The sequence below is a fragment of the Salmo trutta genome, chromosome 16 (assembly GCF_901001165.1).
Source record: "Salmo trutta chromosome 16, fSalTru1.1, whole genome shotgun sequence".
NCBI lineage: Eukaryota > Metazoa > Chordata > Actinopteri > Salmoniformes > Salmonidae > Salmo > Salmo trutta.
The window spans coordinates 22,619,478-22,645,868 of record NC_042972.1 but is presented as its reverse complement, the minus strand read 5'-3'; the positions used below and the strand labels follow the sequence as shown (position 1 = coordinate 22,645,868).

The window sequence follows — 26,391 nt, the reverse complement described above, 5'->3', positions numbered from 1 at the left end:
CGGGATGACTAGTTAGGGTGAACAATGCTACTTAGTAGGTCAGAAGGAGGTATTTATCATGTCTGTTTTCATTGACCTTTCTGCTTCTGTTGATGTTGCTCCTGTGCTCGCAGTCTTGGCTCTGCTTATTTGCTCATCTTTGGAAAAACTTGACATTTGACAAATTCCAAGAGGGGAAACTGATTAAACTGTGAAAAGCTTAATCCTTCCCGTTATGTTGCATGCTTTTATTCCATATCGAATCAATATCCCCTGAAAAACATCTGTCATAGGGGGACTATAGCTAGCCCAGCGCAGTGGTACGGTATTGCAGTCAAGTCCTCACTTACCTACTGTCTGCCCAGTTACCTGCCCACCCCCTCCAATACTATTTACAACACTATAAATCATTAGTGCTATAGTATACGCAGCAGACCTGTACAAGCTCCATCATCATACACAGGGCAGGGTTAGTGAGTGTGGACTCAGGGGAGGTTATAGTTCCAGGAAGGAGGGATGGACAGGTAAATTGTGGGCTCCATCCTACTGTATGTTGGGGGAGGGGAACTCAGGCAAGGCCCAGGCCTCTACTGCACACCCAGGCTCAGTGCTCAGGCTCAGCCAGAGAGGGTACAGGCTCTAGTGTTGCAACAGGCACCATTGTTCACAATAGGCTCAAAGGAGAAGTCCTGGAGGACTGTACCAACACTTCAGAGAAAGGGGGCAGGGCATTTAGTGGACATGCACAAACCATTACAGGGTTACAGGGGGAGGGGGTTCTCATTCAACTTCACCACGTACCTCTTTGCCCTGAAGGGAGCGAATATCACCGATCATACAGACAGTGAAAGCACAGGGAGATGTACAGGATAGTAAACAGTAGTGTATCTACAGTATTAGGCATTCCTATAAAGGGTTTCTGAGTGGTGGAACAATTCTAAAACGGAAGGAGGGATAGAGCGGAGAGATGGAAGAGGAGAAGCTGGCAGGAAGAGGAATGTTCTACATTTTCAAAGAGTGTGAACCGTGATTTGAAACCCAACTTAAAGCTGGATGGAGGGAGGAGAGGAGAGACATTCATGGTAGAGTTTTGGATTGAATCAAACCTTAAAAGAACCACAGAGAGAATACTGTGGTGTATCTCACTTCAACATGCTGCTAGAGGAAAGAAGACTAGTCTTTATGGCCCCATGGACATGCTCTATGATCAAAGTGATGTTGTGCAGCCTATAGTATAGTGGAGCATTACAGATTCAGCATGTTAGCTGATGTTTCTGCACCAACACACAACAGCCACCCATCCCTCTCTAGTGTATTCCCCTCAGCCTTACAAGACTAAGGGCAGCCCTAGTCTCTGTGCAGGTCAACATGCGATAGATAGGGAGAGGAGGTTTGTGATGGGACTGAAGAGAAAGGTAAATAAGTATACTGTACCGATTGATCTCCAGAACTTGTGACTGCAGCCTGTCAAGCATATGTCAGAGAGATAGAATAAATCTGCTTATCTGCATTAATCTTATCGATCCCATAGGATCACCTATAGATATGCTATACATGCTCATCATGCTGTTTGTTTACATTAGTTTATTATACTTTTAGGAAATACAAAGAAAAGGGAAAAGCTATTTAGTGCTGTTTCTATTTCATGATCCAATTTCTCAGCTAACACGGAATGAGCATGCATCACCTACAGTTCAGTACGACTAGGAGCACCTAGCCTACATTAGAGCTACCTATAGTGTTCTGTTCTCTACTCTACTGTACACATTGAGCTGAAATCAATAAGGCATTACCATCTTTCAAGGCAACCAATGTTTATGTAACATTGTACCACCAGGGTTATGAATGATGAATAAGTGAAGGGAACTGCACACTTCCTACTTTAAAATGCCTCCTCAGGTAGAAATAGTGCCTGGTACAATGTTAACATTCATCTCCCATTAAGGATTTCAGGCTGTGTATTAAATATTCGATTAAAAAATGCATCCATACACACAGACAGCGTTACATATAAAGGTGTCAGGAAGGAATGGACTAGCTCCATCCTCCATGCCATGAAGGAGGTTTCAGAGGTAAAGAAGTGACATAGACAAAGAGAGGGATGAGAGAAGGAGGAGAGGAGGGGTTACTCACTCACCTCCGCATGATGTTCCTGGTTCTGCTGGAGGACCTCTATGACTAGCTCAGCCAGGCGAATAGTGTCCTCCAGTTTTTTGGCGGGTGTGACTAACCGGCCTACGTTCTCTGGAGCAGAAGGATGGGGGGGTGGGTGGTTAATTAGGCAGAGTGGGGTAGCTAACAGAATCTGTTAGAATGGTTTTCCCATCGATATCGTTAACTCCAGAGATATTTTAAATGAAAGACATAATAAGTGCTCTGGGTTCTCTCTGGCGCACACAGACCACACTGACCACCAGCACTGAAGATGAGAGTGTCATGGTTTCTAAAGCATGCCCCCAATGAACTGGTACTGGTACATGGTGTGTAAACAGTTAGTGTGAGGTGATATGGGACAACACAGTCGGGTAGAAGTGATGGACTAAATCAATCCCATGTAGAAAACAAATGCATTGTTATACTATCATGCAAAATGCTCTTGTGCTCTTCATGCTTTTGTTGCTTGGGATTTTCAATGTTGAGTTTGTAACAGATATCGCTGGTAAGATCTAGGGTGAACCTGGATGCTTTTTTTCATATACATATTATCTGTTGACATACAATTGAATGGACAATTGATTATGGTGAAATTAGGCATTCAGATTATTAACAATAATGTGGCAAAACATCAGGACATTTAATTGGACGGCTCAAATGAATTTGAAATAAGAATTTGAAATAAGGAGATAGAACTGTGCAGAGCTAATATTGGTAAATTATAATTTCATCATATCACTTTTATCATATCTGTCTAAATGTTGAAATGATACTTTCAGTGTAGCCTATTTATTCTCAAAATATTTTAGTCACACGTCATATACTCTATGCCAGGGATCATCAACTAGATTCAGTCGCGGGCCAATTTTCTTCTGGAGCGGATGGTCGGGGGGCCGGAACATAATTACAAATCATTTGTGGACTGCAAATTGACCGCAAGAAGCCCAAACAGATATAATATTTTACTAAAACGTAATCATTTCAAACCTTGCTTACATTTGTATATGTTCAGGTGTCTCTCTATTATGCATGGAAATACTTGGGAACAGATTTCTTAATTTAAAATTACTTGGGGCTGATTTCTTGGTGTTTTTACAGTCTTTTATTTCAACAATGAAAATTATTTTAAAAATGTCTAAGAAAACTTAGGGGCAAAATAAAACCAACTAGTGTCGGGCCGCCATTTGGGGAACCCTGCTCTATGCTATGTACTACCTTGACTACTAAGTAGCCATGCAGCTAAAATGACCCTGAACCCCATAGCACAGTTAATAAGGCTAACGAGAGATCATGCAGAGGATTCCTTACAGAGCCTTTATGTTGGTCCTTAGACCTTACACTGAAGTATAATGAGCAGAATGATAATGTGGTGATTATCATTGTCAAATGTATCATACTTCATCCATATCCAATGTGTTCATCTGTTTTATGAAATATATCATGTTATCAGGGAATGGAATCTATTTTGTATACAAATGTAATCATTTGTAATAATTTTCCTCATTGTATACTTGAAAACTGATAGCCAGATATATTTAAGCAAGCTCGTATTGCATTATTTCTCTCAACACATTGGAGATGCTACCTTTTGTCTGCATATTTGTGAGAGATTGTTTTGCTTATGTTTCTGATGTATTTTGCTTTATTCAATACATGTATCATAGTATCAGGAAAAACAATGGAAAATCATTCATGAATGCATCTACAGTATATATTATCCCAGTATGTTGTTATAAAGTAATACAATCACTCCACAAATATTAGTGTGCTAAATGTTGCCATGCCAAGACATGAGGGCGAATTTGAAAGGGGTTTATGTGTGTTTATATGATGTATGTATTGTATGTGTTTAAGTGTGTGTGTGTGTGTGTGTGTGTGTGTGTGTGTGTGTGTGTGTGTGTGTGTGTGTGTGTGTGTGTGTGTGCATGCATGTGTGCACGTGAGTGTGTGTATGTGTGTTTAGGGTAGGTGTGTATTGGGGCTAAGCTAAAAGTCAAACAGGGCTTCACCTGGATCATTTGGATCCGGCTTTTTATCTTTCTCAACTTGAAAGAGAGAGAGAAAAGAAAGACAAGAAAGAGAAAAGAAGAGATATTTAGGTTTATAACACCATGGTTATTAGTTTATCTTCCAGAAGAGAGAGGAAAGATGTCATGCTTTACGCTTCTCCATCTGAGAGAAGCTACAGTAGTTGAATGTGTAAGGTAGCTACAGTAGTTGAATGTGTTAGGTAGCTACAGTAGTTGAATGTGTTAGGTAGCTACAGTAGTTGAATGTGTTAGGTAGCTACAGTAGTTGAATATGTTAGATAGTTACAGTAGTTTAATGTGTTAGATAGTTACAGTAGTTGAATGTGTTAGATAGTTACAGTAGTTGAATGTGTTAGTTAGCTAGAGTAGTTGAATGTGTTAGGTAGCTACAGTAGTTGAATGTGTTAGTTAGCTACAGTAGTTGAATGTGTTAGTTAGCTACAGTAGTTGAATGTGTTAGGTAGCTACAGTAGTTGAATGTGTTAGGTAGCTACAGTAGTTGAATGTGTTAGGTAGCTACAGTAGTTGAATGTGTTAGGTAGCTACAGTAGTTGAATATGTTAGATAGTTACAGTAGTTTAATGTGTTAGATAGTTACAGTAGTTGAATGTGTTAGATAGTTACAGTAGTTGAATGTGTTAGGTAGCTACAGTAGTTGAATGTGTTAGGTAGCTACAGTAGTTGAATATGTTAGATAGTTACAGTAGTTTAATATGTTAGGTAGCTACAGTAGTTGAATGTGTTAGGTAGCTACAGTAGTTGAATGTGTTAGTTAGCTACAGTAGTTGAATGTGTTAGTTAGCTACAGTAGTTGAATGTGTTAGGTAGCTACAGTAGTTGAATGTGTTAGATAGTTACAGTAGTTTAATGTGTTAGGTAGCTACAGTAGTTTAATATGTTAGGTAGCTACAGTAGTTGAATGTGTTAGGTAGCTACAGTAGTTGAATGTGTTAGGTAGCTACAGTAGTTGAATGTGTTAGGTAGCTACAGTAGTTGAATGTGTTAGGTAGCTACAGTAGTTGAATATGTTAGGTAGCTACAGTAGTTGAATGTGTTAGGTAGCTACAGTAGTTGAATGTGTTAGGTAGCTACAGTAGTTGAATGTGTTAGGTAGCTACAGTAGTTGAATATGTTAGGTAGCTACAGTAGTTAAATATGTTAGGTAGCTACAGTAGTTTAATATGTTAGGTAGCTACAGTAGTTGAATGTGTTAGGTAGCTACAGTAGTTGAATGTGTTAGGTAGCTACAGTAGTTGAATGTGTTAGGTAGCTACAGTAGTTGAATGTGTTAGGTAGCTACAGTAGTTGAATGTGTTAGGTAGCTACAGTAGTTGAATATGTTAGGTAGCTACAGTAGTTGAATGTGTTAGGTAGCTACAGTAGTTGAATGTGTTAGGTAGCTACAGTAGTTGAATGTGTTAGGTAGCTACAGTAGTTGAATGTGTTAGTTAGCTACAGTAGTTGAATATGTTAGGTAGCTACAGTAGTTGAATGTGTTAGGTAGCTACAGTAGTTGAATGTGTTAGTTAGCTACAGTAGTTGAATATGTTAGGTAGCTACAGTAGTTGAATGTGTTAGTTAGCTACATTAGTTGAATATGTTAGGTAGCTACAGTAGTTGAATGTGTTAGGTAGCTACAGTAGTTTAATGTGTTAGGTAGCTACAGTAGTTGAATGTGTTAGTTAGCTACAGTAGTTGAATATGTTAGGTAGCTACAGTAGTTGAATGTGTTAGGTAGCTACAGTAGTTGAATGTGTTAGTTAGCTACAGTAGTTGAATATGTTAGGTAGCTACAGTAGTTGACAAAACTCCACAGACGTACAGATTGGTACAGACACTCTGAAACGCTGAGACATTAGCCTGAGGAGAAGTCAACATTAAAGAAGCAACAACAACAGGATGCAGTTAACAGTAACAGACAGACAGCTTTAGACCGTCATGAACTTAGACATAAGACGAACAACAGCTGCTTGAACCAAAGACAGGACACATTGACCGGTGGTGAGTTGAGCTGAGTTAAAACACATATTATAGGCAATCCTTTCTGTCCTCCTGGTATTGTAGCTCTGCCTGCAGCTGCTGCTCTGTTCTATGGCCTCCATCTCTGTCTCTGGCAGTGACATAGCATCATACCTGTCTGTCCCAGCGCACAGCGCAGCGTGGCGAGCGTACCACACACTGACACATGATCAGACAACTGAAGGAGATAACACAGAAGCAATGTAAAAAATGCATTCAAGTCACATGGGTGGGCATGGGCGTATGTCCAACCAAAAGAAATAAGCTTACAGACCAGACCGACAGATCATTCATGTGGGTCACAAACATATGGGTAACTGTAGGTCCCTAGAAGTACTGGCTTCTCACACAGACCTCCACAGACCAGACTGACTCTCTCTCTCCCCCCACTCGCTCTCACAGACATGAGCGATAGACTAAAAAAAAGCACAGAGGAAGGAGGAGTGGACATCTCTGAGGGGAGTGAGGGAGGGGGGGAAGGAGGGAGGGGGTGATGTGGTCAAAGAAGGTTGAAAGAGGGAGGGAGGAGAGACAGGGAAGGATGAGGCAGGTACTCACGGATGGTTAAATCCATCACTTGTGACGCCAAGCAGAAGACAGGGTGCTCAAACATTTCCCTCTTTCTCCCTACAAAAGAGGAGGATTGGGACATGCAAGAGTCTGGGGTCAGAGGATAGGGTGAGAGGTTAAAGGTCAGAGGAGATGGGAAGGTAGAGAACTGTCCTGGGTCATGTTCATTAGGGCACACCATAGCAACACTTTTTGTAACAGAAAACAAAACAAAACGTTTCTTATTGGACATGTCCAGGTAGATCTTCGCTGTTTCAGTTTGTTTTCTTCCATTTGGTGGCCTAATGAACACAACAATGGTGAGTATTGACTTGGGTTTGGACTATGGATGACTGGGTCCAATAATGATTGTTTTAGGACTATTGGACCAACAGCATCACAAGGACAGGGAGACAAAATCTACTTGGTATATTTTCAAGATAGTAAGGGATAAACACCCAAGTACCTTCGGCACCATAAGAATGTCTTTCTATGTATTGACTACACATTTTGGATCAACCTGTTGACATGCATGTCAATGCAAGCTATGCATATGACTTTATAGGGAAACCAAAATGGTGTTATGCAAGCAAGAATAGAGTACTGTATATGGCATTTGCAAAAGGGCTGTTTTTAAAGGTAAAGTGTGAAAAGTAGTGGCTAGTCCATGCCTATAAAGACAAACCTTTCCATAATGTCCTGTAGCACATGCAGGTGACAGATGCTGGGTTGTCTTTGTCCAATCCCAACATTCTTTTTCATTGGCTTCAAAACCAAGTATCACAGAAATGTGAGGTGATAAATGTGGTGAAGCCAATAAGAGGAGAGGGAGGAAGAGGACAGCAGAGGACTAGGGAGAGGAGGGCAGTGGTCCGCCGGAGGAATAAGACAAAGGGGAAGGAAAGGGAGAAGGAGAAAGAGGGCGGAAAGGAGAGGGAGAGAAGGACAAGGGTCCCTAGGAAAGGAGAAGAAGAGAGGCAGGGCCGAGTAAGATTTATTTGTATAAATCTTAGATTGTAGGCCCTGGAGTCTTGGGAGGGTTCTCTTCAGGGGAGATCTGATTCTAGCTACTGATTATCTTTACTGCATAATGTAGATCTATAATATATACTGCGCACTATACTGTTAAATCACCACATGCCATAGGCCAGGATACAGCTAGAGTCAAGGTACAGCAAGAGGGGGGCCAGGCCAGTATATCAACAGGGCTTGAATCCAAAACTTTGGATTTGAATGCATTTTTACTCACAACACCTATACAGAAAGCCAACTTCACCTACAGTACAAAACAGTACAGTAGAGTACAGTAGAGTACAGTAGAGGACAATACAGTTCAGTACAGTACAGTACAGTTCAGTTCAGCAGAGTACAGTAGAGTATAGTTCAGTAGAGTACAGTTCAATAGAGTAGAGTACAGTAGAGTACAGAACACCACAGCTAAAGCAGCCTGCCTGAAACAAGGGGGAGAGAAATGGCTGAGTGACAAGCAAGTGACAACCAATCTGTCAAATGAAAAAATACTGTATAGGCTGCTCCTCTTGAATTCATCATGTGAGAAAAAATGTAATCCACATCTCTGGTAAAAAAAAAAGAAGATATATCAGTATGTTTCTTCAGTACTTGTTTTCTTGTCCAAGTTAATAATGAAAGGATTCCCACTGTAGGATGCTAAAATATGAATCCAAGTGTAAAAGACAAGTCACTTCCGAAAGAGAGCAGAATGTTTGACGCGCCTGTTCCACATAGACACCCCCAGAATGACTCAAAAGTCACTAAAGTACTGAAAGAGGTCATTATTTAATAGTTACAATCATCAAAAGAAAAACAATCAGTTACATGTTTCAAAGCAACAACAACCTATAATTTACCAACAGAGGTAAATGCTATTACATTCTGAAGTTGTGTCTATATATGTAAATGATGGATAGTTACCTTCCATTTGAGCGTATTCTGTGATTTTAGCATAGTTAAGCTGAGCAGCCTGCTCCAAACATTTACGGATGACTCCCTTCACTTCCTCTTGTGGGACGGGAGTCACAATGTCCTTCATCAGCACCTGAAAGTGAGAAACAGGGCAGGACAAGTCTTCCTTAGAGTCTCACCACTGAATTACAGTTTAGCTTACAATAGTTTTCATTTTCAATTTCCTTTTTCAAGCATATATATGAGATTATATGAGCAACGAGATGTGAATCATTCATGACCTGCAAAGTTTCTGTAAAATGAGAATCATTCATGACCTGCAAAGTGTCTGTAAAATGTGAATCATTCATGACCTGCAAAGTTTCTGTAAAATGTGATTCATCCATGACCTGCACAGTTTCTGTAAAATGTGAATCATTCATGACCTGCAAAGTTTCTGTAAAATGTGAATCATTCATGACCTGCAAAGTTTCTGTAAAATGTGAATCATTCATGACCTGCAAAGTTTCTGTAAAATGTGAATCATTCATGACCTGCAAAGTTTCTGTAAAATGTGAAAGAAAAGATTGTAGTCATCTAAATGTACAAACCCTTTCCAGCAAAGACAGAGTGGCCTTCAGCGCTCCCTCTGGACGGCCGAACGGGAAACAATATCTACAGGAAGATAAGAGAGTAGAATCATAATGAAATAAAACTCACTAGGGAAAAATGAGCAATGATGAACAGAACAATAGATGAGGCGGGAGAGTTGGATGGATGGATGACCAGTAGGAAGCAGTCACCTGAAGTTAGTGATCTGGTGTTCCAGGATCACCCGCAACCGCTCTTTGATTTCTTCAAAGCGCTCCTTCTCATCCACCTTCACTGTTCCCAGTCCATCAGGCCTGAGGATGACATCATACAATACAAACAAAACATAAACACAACGCAAACACATCAGCCCAGCCAATCAGGCAGTTGCAGAGCCACCAGTTAGAGCCCCTATAAAAAGGAACAATACAGCAATTTACACCAAAACAGTGGCATAATTTAGTTCTCCATGATTGTACTGCTGCTTGTGTGAGTGAAACAGAATCATTCTTCAGCATGTTTACTAACCTTCAATGTTTGTTATTATACAGTACAGTATCTTACCTGATGGGCTCTTGGACGATTTGGATTCTCTTTTCTTTCTAAACTTCATATCTTTTCTTCCCTGTTTAGAGCCCGCAGCCCCTGGTCCTAGGTTGTGGTGGCCGCCAGGGCCCCAGGGTCCCTGACAACCCATCAGTGGCCCCCAGTAACCGCTGCCCTCTCTGACTTTATAGGGATGCATGGGAGGATGAGCAACATCTACATAATGAGACTGAACAGGGCAGCAAATGACGAGGAATGGTCAGGATGGTCAGGATGGTCAGGATGGTCAGGATGGTCAGGATGGTCAGGATGGTCAGGATGGTCAGGAGGAATGGAAAATAAGAGAAAGAGAAGAGGAATAGTGGAAAACAAAGTATATGTAACTGATTAGTAAAAAAAAGAGATTATAACATGATAACATACAGGACAAAATGATAACATGATAATATACAGGACAAAATGATAACATGATAATATACAGGACAAAATGACCAAAATAGTAATAAATCATATGCAAACATTAATGACAATAACAATGGAAAATCATAAAACAATAAGAAAAGATGCTCGGATGCTTTAGAGGAATCTGACCCTTGTCTTCTCTCACTATGGCCAGCTCTTCTTTCCTTCCTTCCTTCATTCTCTTCTTTTGTCATTTGAAGACCTTTGAGTGCGTATTTGATGTTTGAAGTTTAGCCATCTCTCTTGCCATAGACTATGGTGGTGATTTAGAATAATGTGAGTAGATTGCCCTGCCTGAGACATGTAAGCCCAGTGCTGCACTTTGACCTTGAGCATTTCCTCTTGGTCCAATGTGAAGACTTTGGATTAACGAGCAGGAGATCCAGGTTGAATGGGGTGTAGACTTTACCTGTTTCCGTGGACATGGGATGCGCAGAAAGCAAAGCTGTAGTGCAGCAGGGTGGGGTCGATCATGGCTCCTCTGTCTGCCCTCTCCAGCAGGTCGCCTAGGTAACCCAGGTGTCTATGACACCCACGCACGCCATTCCTGGAGCAGTACTCATCCAGGACAAACACCTGGCCCGGGCTGAACCATCCCTTAAACACCACATAACAGAGGTTTTAGCAGGTTAGCACCATGATCACAATCACAAACAAACACCTGTCCCAAACTAAACCATGACCTTGGCGCTAGCATCCCTCTGTGAGAGAGTTTCCCAATAGCGATGGAACATAGGCTTACGGGTGTTTTAACGATGCATCTTTCCTACAATGGTGTTTCCCAAAACACCACACATAGAGACCACTTACTAAATACGTCATTGAGGCATAGTATCGATGCTTATAGGATCAAAAGAAAGGCAGTGCTGCTCTCGGATCAGCTTTCTCCAATGAAATCTTACCTTAACATTAGAATTATTCCACAATACTGACTACAGATCAGCTCCTAGAGAGATATTATCACCCATGGCTGCACACATTGAGGCAGCTTATTCTAATGCTTACTCTATAATAATGCACTAAATCAAGATTTGGTACATCATTGGGCACCTGTTGTTACACATCATTAAATATATTGAGGCAAAAATTATAGACAGCAGTCTACAATTAGCAAAATAGAAATCAATTGAATGCATCTAACGAAACGACGCACTTAGCAGTTCTACAAGTGGTCTGAGGCAGTCAGTAAATAACGAGCGCTTTCAAGTGCAACTTAAGTAACAATGGTTTTGGGAAACAGTTTGGAGATTTGGTCCTATGAAGGTTCTTACGATGAACTTAGCCTTAAGCTGCTTTTGGGAAACCATTTTATTAATGTATGCATTTATCCTTATTCCACGGTACTGTGGGTACGGAGAATGACACTCACCAGGCAGCAGAAGGTGTCATTGAGCCTGTGGTCCAACGTGAGCCTCTGGACGATCTCGAACAGGGAGGCGTGGTCAAAGCTGCAGGGGTTAGCCGAGATAAACTCATCCATACCGTGTTTCTGAGCTCTGTCTGCGTCTGTGTGTCCAACCAGCCAACCAGCACAGAGAAAAGGACAGGATTCAGATGAAGAGGGCATCAGTGAAGCACAGAAAAATAGTATAGCATGTCTTTCTACCTCAACACAGTAAAACACACTGGGCCAGTCTGACTAGAGCTCTTGCTAGGGACAATTCTAAACACTTACAGCTTTACATTATCAACTTGCAGCTTTTTGCTGTATGTGTTGTTAACATTTCAATGGCTACCATTTTAGGCCTCTTAGATCCAAAACATGTATTGAGGAAGTTGTGGGTTAAATTGAATTGGATGCAAATCTCATTTGTAATGTGTATTCAATAGATTCTGCCATTCGAGAATGATTGGTGAATGTCACTCAGTTCCTGACCAATGATGGGTCGTGTGCTGAAAAACAAAAACAGAAATAAGAGAACAGAGTGATTTCTTAAATGATTAAGATGAACAAATAGCTCTGGTTTAAGGATGAAGGCTAGTGGATTAAAAACTGTAAGAGGAGAGTGTTTTCTATTCTACAGGGAAGAAAGTTTTCATAAAGGTTGGGTAGCGGACACGCTAGCGCCTAAGGAACTGCTTATCTTCTTACAAATGCATTCTGGGAGCTGGTCGAGTAACGAGTGCCCATGTTTTGACGGTATTTGATTAGTGTTGTATGATTGTTAAATATACTTTAAACTGTAGTGTATAAGTTGAAGACAGAGAACCATAAGAAAGTACAGGAGACACTAGCATGTATGACCTTCTGAAACAACAATATGTATTCTGTCTGTCATGACAATAATGACTAGAATACCCTCATGTAATACAGTCATTGATGAGAAGCCTAAAAGCAGAATATCACCAGTACCTGATGGTGAGACAGGCCTACATATTGCTCCCATTTCCCAGAGATACATAATATAAATAGTCAGATCTCGATCAGTGATGAGATGAGGTGTGCATGAAGAGGGGTACTCAATATAGAGACAAGAGTGGGGTTGATGTTCATGTTCTCCTCAGGGTGGGTGAGTGACAGATGCCATGTCCAATTGTGTGACACTGAAAGGAGTGAGGATGACGTGAGGGGGGCGGGGCGTGTGGATAAGGGAGTGGGCTTGGCTGAGAGGAGGGTTACTATAGCATCACTAACTGTCAACTCAAGTGACATCTGTCAGTCCCATGTTCATAGAAAGGGAGAGATACAAGGAGGATGGAGGGCAACGGCTGAGGATAGGATAGCTATAGGTTCAATGGCTTCTATAGTGTCAAATTAGGAGATGTTTTGTTTCTTAATCTTTGAAATGAGTGGACTAGACCAAAATAATATGTATCCCTGGTTTCTCTAGGAACTGAATAAAAAGTCCCTATCACAAGATAAAAGGGAGAGAGGGGTAAGCACAGGGTAAGAGACAGATGAAAGCCGGGGTGAGAGCGAGGTGAGAGACATGGAAGAAATTATAGATGTGATAGAAAAAAAATGTTGTAGGGGAAGATAGAGTTCAAAAGTCAAGGGTGTGAGAGGAAACAGAGGGTGAAAAAAGAGAGAGAGAGAGACAGAGAAGGAAAGAAAGAAAGGGACTGAGAGAACGACTGAGACAAAGGGAGAGAAATAGATGAGGGACAAACAGACTGCCAGGAAAGTGGGGGAGGAAGTGATAGTAGAAGGGGTGGGAGAGTTACAGGGGCAGGGAAGGGTGAGGGTGAGAGAAAGTTTGCGATAAGGGCAGAGTGAAGGTGCGATATGTGATAGAAAATGCTTGAAGGTGGGTGGGAGGAGGGGGTGGGGAATATATCTTCTGTTTTAAATGAAAAAATGGAGTTTGATTTTTGATTAATAGACTAAATGAACTATAGGGGGACATTATCATATTTTGTGAGTTCTTATCGATGATGACGTCATCATCTAAAGACAAGATGATTGATTCAAAAGACTGGATTGTTTTTCCATACTGAACATAGGCAAATACTGTTGTTAATAAATACTCACTGACAAAATAGAACAGTTTGACTTTTCATTGTGCTTTCAACATGTTATGTCATGCATCTGCAGATCGATTTTCAACATTTGGATTCCATTTTCTTTTAGCATTCCTTTTTCTCTTGGCATTTGCAAGTTGACAATACTTGAGTATGTTGCAGTGTATTCATGATCTTTATAGAGCACAACTAACAGGCATACCAACTACCGGAGTATCTCTAACAAAGTAGCAATACAATTTGATGCAAGTACATAGGTATATAGCATCAAGCCGACAGATGCAAAAACTAGATCATTCTTTTGGAGATGGCAGGGGGGGGAAAAAATTAAAAATAATCCTGTAATTCCATCAACGGAATAATGCATAACAAAGGTGTTCCCCAATTCAGGCAATCAAAGGGCAATCAAAAGAAACCAAAATTAGATCTGTTCCCTGCTAAAGGTGCTACTATGGGGGAATAGCTGCTGTCTACAGGCCCATCTACTAAGGGGGATCATCCAGAGTATTGTTTGGGAAGGGGTGGCAATGGCTACTCCTTGTGATTGTCATTCAGAATACTCCGCGTACATATTTGCCAACTCTCGTGAACAGAGCACTAAAGAAAATAACTAAAAACAATTGAGCCCTCGATAGTAAAGCATGACCCATGTTAGTATAGAGGAATCAGGTTACCCTGCTAAAAGGGTCCAAACTAAGCTCAACCAACATGTCCAACGTCATAGCTTTCCAACTGCTCTATTCTTTGAAAAATGGATTTAACAATACGGAAATGTTCAATCATTTGTTCATGTTGTGAAAAGCTTTTTCTAAAACAAAACAAGCTTGATTACAAGCCCTGAAGTTCTGTTAGGAAAAAATGGGACTGTCCACTACTGCTCTCTAAAACTCAAATATAATTGAAAAATGTATTGAATTTACATAACTGTTGATGGAGTCACAACTAGCAGCCATTTTGTGGGATTTTATTTTCTGATGGCATCATGTCACATTGGGCGATCTCTATGCTTTACTCTGAGGGGTCCTTGAACACCAATAAGATTAAGGAGAGAAGGCAATTATGCAAAAAAATCATAATAATAACCATCATATAAAGTAGAATCATTACTGAGCCAAATTATAAGCCTAAGAATCATTACTGAGCCAAATTATAAGCCTAAGAATCAAACACATGCATCCCAAACTGTCAAGAATGTAAGCTAATAGGTACTTAAAACTTCAAATTGAGAAGAAATCATACTTAAAAAGACATTATCTACTAATGTCTAAAGACATGAAGCGAGGAGACTTAAGAGGGGGAGTAGGAGGATAGGGAAAGAGGAGAGAAAGCACGTTGCATTTGTCAGATAATCGTCAGGGATTATCTGAGCTGTGCCGGCTACAGGGAAGCACTTACCCTTAAGTCCAGCTAGAAGACAGCGGGGTAAGAAGGGACAAACCAGAATAACATAAAGACTAGCAACAAGGCTGGAGGAGAGCAAACACGAGATACCCTGACCTAGCAGCTGCAATACTAAAGAGGGGTAACAAGCAAAGCATGAGGAAGAAAAACACAACTCAAAAAACAACAACCTGTACCAACATGGGAGAGAGAGAGAGAGAGAGAGAGAGAGAGAGAGAGAGAGAGAGAGAACAGAGAGAGAGAGAGAGAGAGACAGAGAGAGAGAGAGAGAGAGAGAGAGAGAGAGAGAGAGAGCGAGCGAGAGAGAGAGAGAGAGAGAGAGAGAGAGAGAGAGAGAGAGCGAGCGAGAGAGAGAGACAGAGAGAGAGAGAGAGAGAGAGAGAGAGACAGAGAGAGAGAGAGAGAGAGACAGAGAGAGAGAGAGAGAGAGAGAGAGAGAGAGCGAGCGAGAGAGAGAGAGAAAGAAAGAACAAAAGATAAAGAGAGTGAGAAAGTGAGAGAACAGAGAGTGAGTGAGAGAGATAGAGAAAGAGAGAAAGAAAGAAAGAAAGAAAGAAAGAGAAAGGGAAAGAGAGAAATAGAGAAAGAGATCGATGTAGTGAAAAGTATACAGAGAAAGAGCGAAAGAAGGACAGATTGATTGAGATATATAATTAAAAGAAAGAGAGAAAAAAAGAGAGAGAGAAGATCGAGAGAAGATTGAGAAGACTGAGAAGAGATAGAGAGAGTAGTTAAGGGTTCTCATCACTCTGCTGCAGTTGATTTAGTCTGGATTCTGATCTAGTTCTATCTTATTCACAATACTACCTCTAACATATATTATACATTACCATCACAATATGATAGATTCACTTTGCTTTCTCCAGCTTATACTAACTACACTCTTGGAAAAAAGGGTTCCAAAATGGTTATTCGGCTGTCCCAACAGAAGAACCCTTTTTGGTTCCAGGTAGAACTATTTTGGGTTCCATGTAGAACCCTCTGTGGAAAGGGTTCTAAATGGAACTCAAAAGGGTTCAACCTGGAACCAAAAAGGGTTATTCAAAGGGTTATCCTATTGGGACAGCTGAAGAACCCATTTAAGTTCTAGATAGCACCTTTTTTTCAAAGAGTGTAGAGGAGCACTAGCCCATACATTTACCGGCTCCAGCAGTCCAACACCATCTACTAGTTCTAATATGATGATGTGTACATGATGCCAGTATCCTCTTATGTATCTATGAGGAAAAATGGATGTAGAGTAATAACATAATATGGCTAACTCAATAGCAATAGACCTGACATATCCATCTTATGTTATCACTTTATCAGAATAGTTTATTCTTATATGGATATGAATATCGGAGTCCACTTAAAGCAAGGTGATGTAGTCTGGTAATGAGTTGCAGTTAGCCTGTAAGTTCTCCTTTAGAAAGACTTCTTTCCTATCATTCCAAACCAATGCTCCAGAACTGTCATTGCATTCTAGAATCAGACAAATCATTTGCAGCAAAGTTCAGAGGAGAGAGAGAGACACATACACACACACAGAGAGAGAGAGAGAGAGAGAGAGAGAGAGAGAGAGAGAGAGAGAGAGAGAGAGAGAGGGGTGAGTAACGGGGTGGTGTTGTGTATGTTATGGCCTCTGTGCCATTCAAGACCACCAGGGTGGGGTGAAACATGTACGCTTGGTGTGGCACAGTGTTTCAGAGAGGAGGGCGGTAGAGGAAGGAGGTCTGTGCCACTGTGAGGGGGCATTGAATGGCATCAGTATGGCTGGTCTTATATAGAGGATGTAACCATCTAACCACAATAACAATCACATACTGGACAAACAAACCAATGGATACCACAGAAAATGTATATTTATAGATTATATTTATAAAAACTGTTGAAAACTAGAGCTACTTATTTCAATGTGCTATAGATGAAGAGTAATTCATTAAAAATATAGATTTTCTTTAACTAAATAAACCGTGTTTTTGTCTTACCTAAACAGTGCAATTCCAGTATAAAAACCTATATGGATGTTTTTATTGTTGAATTGTTTTCTGGTTATAAAAATGCCAATATTATAAGGAGGAAAAAATTGCTTTTTCTACAACCCGTTGACTCTAATGAAAACGGTTTGGACATAAGAACAATCCTTCAAATAACTAAAGGAGTTGAAGGAAAGATGCACACCAAAATACATGATCATGTTTGGCTTTGAATAGCAGGATCTATTATTGTGGATTGATCTTTAGTAGTTAGCCTGGTTAACCAGACTGAACACTGCACTCACCTTATTGAAACAATGGTGAGCACAGCATTCAGTCTGGTTTTAAAAGGTGAGTTCTTTAGTGTTGTAAAATAACAGAATGTGTATTAATTTCCCAAGTTAAGTTAAACCTGTTCAGGTTTCAGTGTGTTTATGAAGTGTAAATTAGATCTATCATGTAAAACAACAACAACCTAAGCGTATTACGCCATAAACTGAGTGGACAAAACATTAAGAGCACATTCCTAATATTGAGTTGCATCCCTTTTCCCCTCAGATCAGCCTCAATTCGTCAGGGCATGGACACTACAAGGTGTCGAAAGCGTTCCACAGGGATGCTGGCCCATTTTGACTCAAATGCTTCCCACAGTTGTGTCAAGTTGGTTGGATGTCATTTGGGTGGTGGGCCATTCTTGATACACATGGGAAACTGTTGAGTGTGAAAACCCAGCAACATTGCAGTTCTTGACACGAACCGGTGTGCCTAGCACCTACTACCATACCCAGTTCAAAGGCACAAATCTTTTGTCCTGCCAGTTCACACTCTAAATGGCACACATACACAATCCATGTCTCAATTATCTCAAGGCTTAAACATCCTTCTTTAACCTGTCTCCTCCCCTTCATCTACACTGACTGAAATGGATTTAACAAGCGACATCAATAAGGGATCATAGCTTACACCTGGATTCACCTGGTCAGTCTATGTCATGGAAAGAGCATAATGTTTTGTACACTCAGTGTATTTGTGTAGTCTTACCTTAATATTGCTACTGTACAGTATCTGACCAGTGGGGATAGGTCTTACCAGTATCTGACCAGTGGGGATAGGTCTGACCAGTATAGGACCAGTGGGGATAGGTCTGACCAGTATCTGACCAGTATCTTGTCTGAGCAGCATCTGACCAGTGGGGATAGGTCTGACCAGTATCTGACCAGTGGGGATAGGTCTGACCAGTATCTGACCAGATACTTGGTTTTACCAGTATCTGACCAGTAGGGATTGGTCTGACCAGTATATGACCAGTGGGGATTGGTCTTACCAGTATATGACCAGTGGGGATAGGTCTGACCAGTATCTGACCAGTGGGGATAGGTCTGACCAGTATCTGACCAGTGGGGATAGGTCTGAGCAGCATCTGACCAGTGGGGATAGGTCTGACCAGTATGTGACCAGTGGGGATTGGTCTTACCAGTATGTGACCAGTGGGGATAGGTCTGACCAGTATCTGACCAGTGGGGATTGTTCTGACTAGCATCTGACCAGTGGGGATAGGTCTGACCAGTATCTGACCAGTGGGGATAGGTCTGACCAGTATCTGACCAGTGGGGATAGATTTGACCAGTATCTTGTCTGAGCAGCATCTGACCAGTGGGAATAGGTCTGACCAGTATAGGACCAGTGGGGATAGGTCTGACCAGTATCTGACCAGTATCTTGTCTGAGCAGCATCTGACCAGTGGGGATTGGTCTGACCAGTATAGGACCAGTGGGTATAGGTCTGACCAGTATCTGACCAGTGGGGATAGATTTGACCAGTATCTTGTCTGAGCAGCATCTGACCAGTGGGGATAGGTCTGACCAGTATCTGACCAGTATCTTGTCTGAGCAGCATCTGACCAGTGGGGATTGGTCTGACCAGTATAGGACCAGTGGGGATAGGTCTGACCAGTATCTGACCAGTGGGGATAGATTTGACCAGTATCTTGTCTGAGCAGCATCTGACCAGTGGGGATAGGTCTGACCAGTATCTGACCAGTGGGATAGGTCTGATGTTAAACACAGTAATCCATGGTCATTTAGTTCATACTGTAGCCTTCTGACTAAAGTGAAGTTCACAATTCTGTTATTTGAATGAATTAGGTCTGACCAGCATCTGACCAGTGGGGATAGGTCTGACCAGCATCTGACCAGTGGGGATAGGTCTGACCAGTATCTGACCAGTGGGGATAGGTCTGACCAGTATATGACCAGTGGGGATAGGTCTGACCAGTATCTGACCAGTGGGGACAGGTCTGACCAGTATATGACCAGTTGGGATAGGTCTGACCAGCATCTGACCAGTGGGGATAGGTCTGACCAGTATATGACCAGTGGGGATAGGTCTGACCAGTATATGACCAGTGGGGACAGGTCTGACCAGTATATGACCAGTGGGGATAGGTCTGACCAGCAAAGGACCAGTGGGGATAGGTCTGACCAGTATATGACCAGTGGGGATAGGTCTGACCAGTATATGACCATTGGGGATAGGTCTGACCAGTATAGGACCAGGGAGATAGGTCTGACCAGTATCTGGCCAGATGCTTGGTCTTACCAGTATATGACCAGTGGGATAGGTCTGATGTTAAACACAGTAATCCATGGTCATTTAGTTCATACTGTAGCCTTCTGACTAAAGTGAAGTTCACAATTCTGTTATTTGAATGAATTAGGTCTGACCAGCATCTGACCAGTGGGGATAGGTCTGACCAGCATCTGACCAGTGGGGATAGGTCTGACCAGTATCTGACCAGTGGGGATAGGTCTGACCAGTATATGACCAGTGGGGATAGGTCTGACCAGTATCTGACCAGTGGGGACAGGTCTGACCAGTATATGACCAGTTGGGATAGGTCTGACCAGCATCTGACCAGTGGGGATAGGTCTGACCAGTATATGACCAGTGGGGATAGGTCTGACCAGTATATGACCAGTGGGGACAGGTCTGACCAGTATATGACCAGTGGGGATAGGTCTGACCAGCAAAGGACCAGTGGGGATAGGTCTGACCAGTATATGACCAGTGGGGATAGGTCTGACCAGTATATGACCATTGGGGATAGGTCTGACCAGTATAGGACCAGGGAGATAGGTCTGACCAGTATCTGGCCAGATGCTTGGTCTTACCAGTATATGACCAGTGGGGATAGGTCTGAGCAGCATCTGACCAGTGGGGATTGGTCTTAACAGTATGTGACCAGTGGGGATAGGTCTGACCAGTATCTGACCAGTGGGAATAGGTCTGACCAGTATATGACCAGTTGGGATAGGTCTGACCAGCATCTGACCAGTGGGAATAGGTCTGACCAGTATCTGACCAGTGGGGATAGATCTGACCAGTATATGACCAGTGGGGATAGGTCTGACCAGTATCTGACCAGTTGGGATAGGTCTGACCAGTATCTGACCAGTGGGGATAGGTCTGACCAGCATCTGACCAGTGGGGATAGGTCTGACCAGTATCTGACCAGTGGGGATAGGTCTGACCAGTATCTGACCAGTGGGGATAGATCTGACCAGTATATGACCAGTGGGGATAGGTCTGACCAGTATCTGACCAGTTGGGATAGGTCTGACCAGTATCTGACCAGTGGGGATAGGTCTGACCAGCATCTGACCAGTGGGGATAGGTCTGACCAGTATCTGACCAGTGGGGATAGGTCTGACCAGTATCTGACCAGTTGGGATAGGTCTGACCAGTATCTGACCAGTGGGGATAGGTCTGACCAGCATCTGACCAGTGGGGATAGGTCTGACCAGCATCTGACCAGTGGGGATAGGTCTGACCAGCATCTGACCAGTGGGGATAGGTCTGACCAGTATCTGACCAGATGCTTGGTCTTACCAGGATAGGACCATTGGGGACAGGTCTGACCAGTATCTGACCAGTGGGGATAGGTCTGACCAGTATATGACCAGTGGGGATAGGTCTGACCAGTATATGACCAGTGGGGATAGGTCTGACCAGCATCTGACCAGTGGGGATATGTCTGACCAGTATATGACCAGTGGGGATAGTTCTGACCAGCATCTGACCAGTGGGGATAGGTCTGACCAGTATCTGACCAGTTGGGATAGGTCTGATCAGCATCTGACCAGTTGGGATTTGTCTAACCAGTATAGGACTAGTGGGGATAGGTCTGACCAGCATCTGACCAGTTGGGATAGGTCTTACCAGTATAGGACTAGTGGGGATAGGTCTGACCAGCATCTGACCAGTGGGGATAGGTCTGACCAGTATCTGACCAGTGGGGATAGGTCTGATCAGTATCTGACCAGTGGGGATACGTCTGGCCAGCATCTGACCAGTGGGGATAGGTCTGATCAGTATCTGACCAGTGGGGATAGGTCTGACCAGTATAGGACCAGAGGGGATAGGTCTGATCAGTATCTGACCAGTGGGGATACGTCTGGCCAGCATCTGACCAGTGGGGATAGGTCTGATCAGTATCTGACCAGTGGGGATAGGTCTGACCAGTATAGGACCAGAGGGGATAGGTCTGATCAGTATCTGACCAGTGGGGATAGGTCTGATCAGTATCTGACCAGTGGGGATACGTCTGGCCAGCATCTGACCAGTGGGGATACGTCTGGCCAGCATCTGACCAGTGGAGATAGGTCTGACCAGCATCTGACCTGTGGGGATAGGTCTGACCAGCATCTGACCAGTGGGGATACGTCTGGCCAGCATCTGACCAGTGGGGATAGGTCTGACCAGCATCTGACCAGTGGGGATAGGTCTGACCAGCATCTGACCAGTGGGGATAGGTCTGACCAGTATCTGACCAGTGGGGATAGGTCTGACCAGCATCTGACCAGTGGGGATAGGTCTGACCAGTATAGGACCAGTGGGGATAAGTAGGTAGGTTGCTTAAAGGTGCAAGTACAGTAACACGTAGAGGAATGGTTAACACTACAGAGAAGACTGACAGAGCAGTGGCTAGACCGAGACAGGGCCAGGGTGAGCGGGAACTCAGAAATTCAACAGCTGTTATTTTCTACCATACAGAAGGCTGGGGTCTGGGGTGATTATGCAATACTCTCTAACATCTTAGCAGTGTCTAAAAAATTACACTTACAGTAAGTACTACTGTTATCTCAAATGTCATAAAAAGTTTTTAAAAGTTTCAAGAGGATTCAAAAGGCTAAAATGTGACCTAGATAGTTTGAGTGTATGCATTGATAGGTAGGCTACGTGTATCTTTTTTATATATTTTTTTATGTAGTTCTGTCCTTGAGCTGTTCTTGTCTATTGATGTTCTTTATTATGTCATTCTGTATTTTGTTTCATGTTTTGTGTGGACCCCAGGATGAGTAGCTGCTGCTTTTGCAACAGCTAATGGGAATTCTAATAAAATACCAATACCAAAAAAAGTTTGGAAGCTTGATGTTTCATGGCCTAACCATCTTTTTGGTGGTTTAATCTAGATTCTACCTCATCGGGCGTCATTTAGTCTTTCTCAATTTAGTTTGTCAGCTTTGTTGATGTTTAGAGAGAGAGAGAGAGAGAGAGAGAGAGAGAGAGACTGAAGGGGGAAAAAAGTTATGTGAAGTTGCACCTTTAAACATGCCACGTGTGACTGGTTGGTGATGGTGAGTGGAGGCCCAAAGGATGCTGAGTACTCTGTGTGATACAGCAACGAGGGAGGCGTGCCTACGTGCGTGTGTGTGATAGTTTGGGTGTGTGCGTGTGCGTGGCTGTGTGTTGCCGTTAGTTCTACAGAGCAGCGTGTAACACTTACAGTATGTGCCTGCAGTGTGGCGTGGGGAGAGACGCATGGTGTGGTGAAATGTTATGGATGAGAGCTGTCACGGGATTGGGGGGATGAAACCTGACACTGCCTTCTGATTGGTTGATCTGATGCTGAGGTTTTGTATTGGTTTACTCACAGAACTGGGAGATGGGCGCGTCCATCTGGGTGGCGGCGCCCCCCTTGGAGTTGAGTTTCTGGACCTGGGTGGGGGGCACAGGCTTGTGGGACTGACCGGTGGCCCGGTACATGGCCTGGACCCACAGGATGCGGTCTTGCTCGTCATCACTAGCAAAGATCACAGTGTCGCCCTCCTTCACTGCGTTGAAGAAGGTCCTCCCACCATCCAGACCTAGAGATAGAGAGGAGGGTTTAGGGACAAGTTGTGTATGTGTGTGTATGTGTGTGTGCGTAAGTGTGAGCGTGCATGTGTGTGTGTGCGCATGCATCCATCTGTGCTTGTGTACGTGTGTATTTACAGTTAAAGTCGGAAGTTTACATACACTTTGGTTGGAGTCATTAAAACTCGTTTTCGAAGCAGTCCACAAATTTCTTGTAAACAAACTATAGTTTTGGCAAGTCGGTTAGGACATCTACTTTGTGCATGACACAAGTCATTTTTCCAACAATTGTTTACAGACAGATCATTTCACTTATATTTTACTGTATCACAATTCCAGTGGGTCAGAAGTTTACATACACTAAGTTGACTGTGCCTTTAAACAGCTTGGAAAATTCCAGAAAAGGATGTAATGACTTTAGAAGCTTCTGTTAGGCTAATTGACATCATTTAAGTCAATCGGAGGTGTACCTGTGGATGTATTTCAAGGCCTACCTTCAAACTCAGTGCCTCTTTGCTTGACATCATGGGAAAATCAAAAGAAATCAGCCAAGCCCTCAGAACAAAATGTAGACCTCCACAAGTCTGGTTCATCCTTGGGAGCAATATCCAAACGCCTGAAGGTACCACGTTCATCTGTACAAACAATAGTACGCAAGTATAAACACCATGGGACCACGCAGCTGTCATACCGCTCAGGAAGGAGACGTGTTCAGTCTCCTGGAGATGAACGTACTTTGGTGCGAAAAGTGCAAATCAATCCCAGAACAACAGCAAAGGACCTTGTGAAGATGCTGGAGGAAACAGGCACAAGAGTATCTATATCCACAGTAAAACGAGTCCTATATCAACATAACCTGAAAGGCCGCTCAGCAAGGAAGAAGCCACTGCTCCAAAACTGCCATAAAAAAGCCAGACTGCACATGGGGACAAAGATCGTACTTTTTGGAGAAATGTCCTCTGGTCTGATGAAACAAAAATAGAACTGTTTGGCCATAATGACCATCGTTATGTTTGGAGGAAAAAGGGGGTGGCTTGCAAGCCGAAGAACACCAACCGTGAAGCACGGGGGTGGCAGCATCATGTTGTGGGGGTGCTTTGCTGCAGGAGGGACTGGTGCACTTCACAAAATAGATGGAAAAGTAGGTGGATATATTGAAGCAACATCTCAAGACATCAGTCAGGAAGTTAAAGCTTGGTCGCAAATGGGTCTTCCAAATGGACAATGACCCCAAGCATACTTCCAAAGTTGTGGCAAAATGGCTTAAGGACAACAAAGTCATGGTATTGGAGTGGCCATCACAAAGCCCTGACCTCAAACTTATAGAAAATGTGTGGGCAGAACTGAAAAAGTGTGTGCGAGCAAGGAGGCCTACAAACCTGACTCAGTTACACCTGCTCTGTCAGGAGGAACGGGCCAAAATTCGCCCAACTTATTGTGGGAAGCTTGTGGCAGGCTACCCGAACGTTTGACCCAAGTTAAACAATTTAAAGGCAATGCTATCAAATTCTAATTGAGTGTATGTAAACTTCTGACCCACTGGGAATGTGATGAATTAAATAAAAGCTGAAATAAATGATTCCCTCTACTATTATTCTGACATTTCACATTCTTAAAATAAAGTGGGTATCCTAACTGACCAAAGACAAGGAAGTTTTACTAGGATTAAATGTTAGGAATTGTGAAAAACTGAGTTTAAATGTATTTGGCTAAGGTGTATGTAAACTTCCGACTTCAACTGTATGTACCTGGCTGGGGGTCGGTGTAATCTACAGTGTAACCATCCAGCTGTAGCAGCTCCTGTGGCTCAGACTTCTTCTCTCTGTAGCTGCACATGGCAAAGGTGTACTGGCTCACCTACACCAGAGAGGACAGACACGTCATACACTTCATGTGCTGAGGAACATTACAGGATCAGTGGTGACTTTTCAAGTATGAGCTTCTTTAAAAAGGTATTATATTTGTGTGGAAACCATCCCTTCCCAGTGGCAGTTCGGGCGACCCCCCCTCCCCCCTTAAACGAAGAGTCAAGACTAAACCAATTCAGCTTGGTGGAGCGCAGACTGGTTTAATATTATTCTTAATGACTTCACACAAACCAGAAAAAAATGCAACCACATGACTGTGAAACTATATATTCACAGTATTATGAATTAATTATGGTTTATTTGGTAGCATTTCGTAGTGTGACTGATTTTACTAATTGCATTAGTACTGTACAAAGTTAGAGGTGCGCTATTTGATAGATTCCCCCGCTCCCCTTACCTCGGGCTTCCAGTGGGGAGACCTGAGGTCAACCTACCCCCGCCCCCTCCCAATCTCATACTTCTGAGTGGGAGACCTTCCCAGGCAGTTGCCTGCCTAGCTCACAAAATAGAATCAGGGTGCCCACTCCGACAAGGTTAATTGACCCACAGTCCCACACGGTGACATGATATCATTGACATGACATGCAAACGAGCATTAGAAAACCGATCGCGCAAATGTTACCATTATGAGATTTTTGCGCCCCGTGCCGCCCCCTGCAAGATGTCACCCTGGGCGGCTGCCAATGTCGCCTATACCTAAATCCGCCACTGCTTCAGGCACATGTTTCTTTTGGTGTTGGTGGTGTACTAATTTAAATAACCTTTCATTTGAGCAGACCTGATATTTCAGAGGCTGATGATATACCTACCTGCACCAGGACAAAGAAACGCTTCTTCCATCGCTTCCAGACGTTTTTCCCAAAAGCCCACAAATACCTTCCAGAAAACAATGTTAAAGTTTATTACATGGCATTGGTATGAGAATTGGCTCATATTGTTTCCTGTGTTGTAGCAACAGCAACAGAATGGCCAGGTTTAGCCCACACTAAATGTATAGACAAGACTGTATCCCCTCCTACGTGGAAAAGAGAGGCTGAAAAACCACATCATTTCACATTACATTTGACATGTGTAGTTTCATGTTGTCACATGTTACTTAACATGTTATCACATTAACTTCACATAAGATCACATGTGAAATGTATGTGGTTTTCCATAAGGGATGACAATTATGTTTCATGCAGACTGGATGACCCTGAGTTAACACAGCGAGAATTAGTCATTTTAGCCTTTAAGCTAGAGGCTTTGTTGCTCCCCAAAGGTGAAACAGACAAGGACAAAAGGGCCCTCCATAGGCAGACAGAATGGTCATAAGACATCTAGTCATGTGCTGCA

General features: G+C 42.7%; 1 protein-coding gene across 12 annotated transcripts in view; it reads right to left on the bottom strand.

Annotated features, from left to right (window-relative positions):
- The window catches only part of LOC115150325 (calcium-dependent secretion activator 1), a 167,591-nt gene that overhangs the window by 24,170 nt on the left and 117,030 nt on the right, over positions 1–26,391 (bottom strand). For 2 of the 12 annotated variants that reach the window (XM_029693490.1, XM_029693497.1), the window contains exons 9-21: positions 25,866–25,932; positions 24,937–25,045; positions 22,987–23,199; positions 15,090–15,101; positions 11,602–11,738; positions 10,642–10,829; positions 9,437–9,538; positions 9,245–9,308; positions 8,664–8,787; positions 4,143–4,178; positions 2,117–2,223; positions 1,414–1,443; positions 781–789 (exon numbers count right to left, since the gene is read on the bottom strand). In XM_029693490.1, the coding sequence (XP_029549350.1) occupies positions 781–789; positions 1,414–1,443; positions 2,117–2,223; positions 4,143–4,178; positions 8,664–8,787; positions 9,245–9,308; positions 9,437–9,538; positions 10,642–10,829; positions 11,602–11,738; positions 15,090–15,101; positions 22,987–23,199; positions 24,937–25,045; positions 25,866–25,932 (1,198 nt within the window). Of the gene's footprint in view, positions 1–780; positions 790–1,413; positions 1,444–2,116; positions 2,224–4,142; positions 4,179–6,740; positions 6,810–8,663; positions 8,788–9,244; positions 9,309–9,436; positions 9,539–10,641; positions 10,830–11,601; positions 11,739–15,089; positions 15,102–22,986; positions 23,200–24,936; positions 25,046–25,865; positions 25,933–26,391 lie in introns of all 12 variants that reach the window. The other 10 variants (XM_029693498.1, XM_029693495.1, XM_029693501.1 and 7 more) reach the window with 8 other exon arrangements.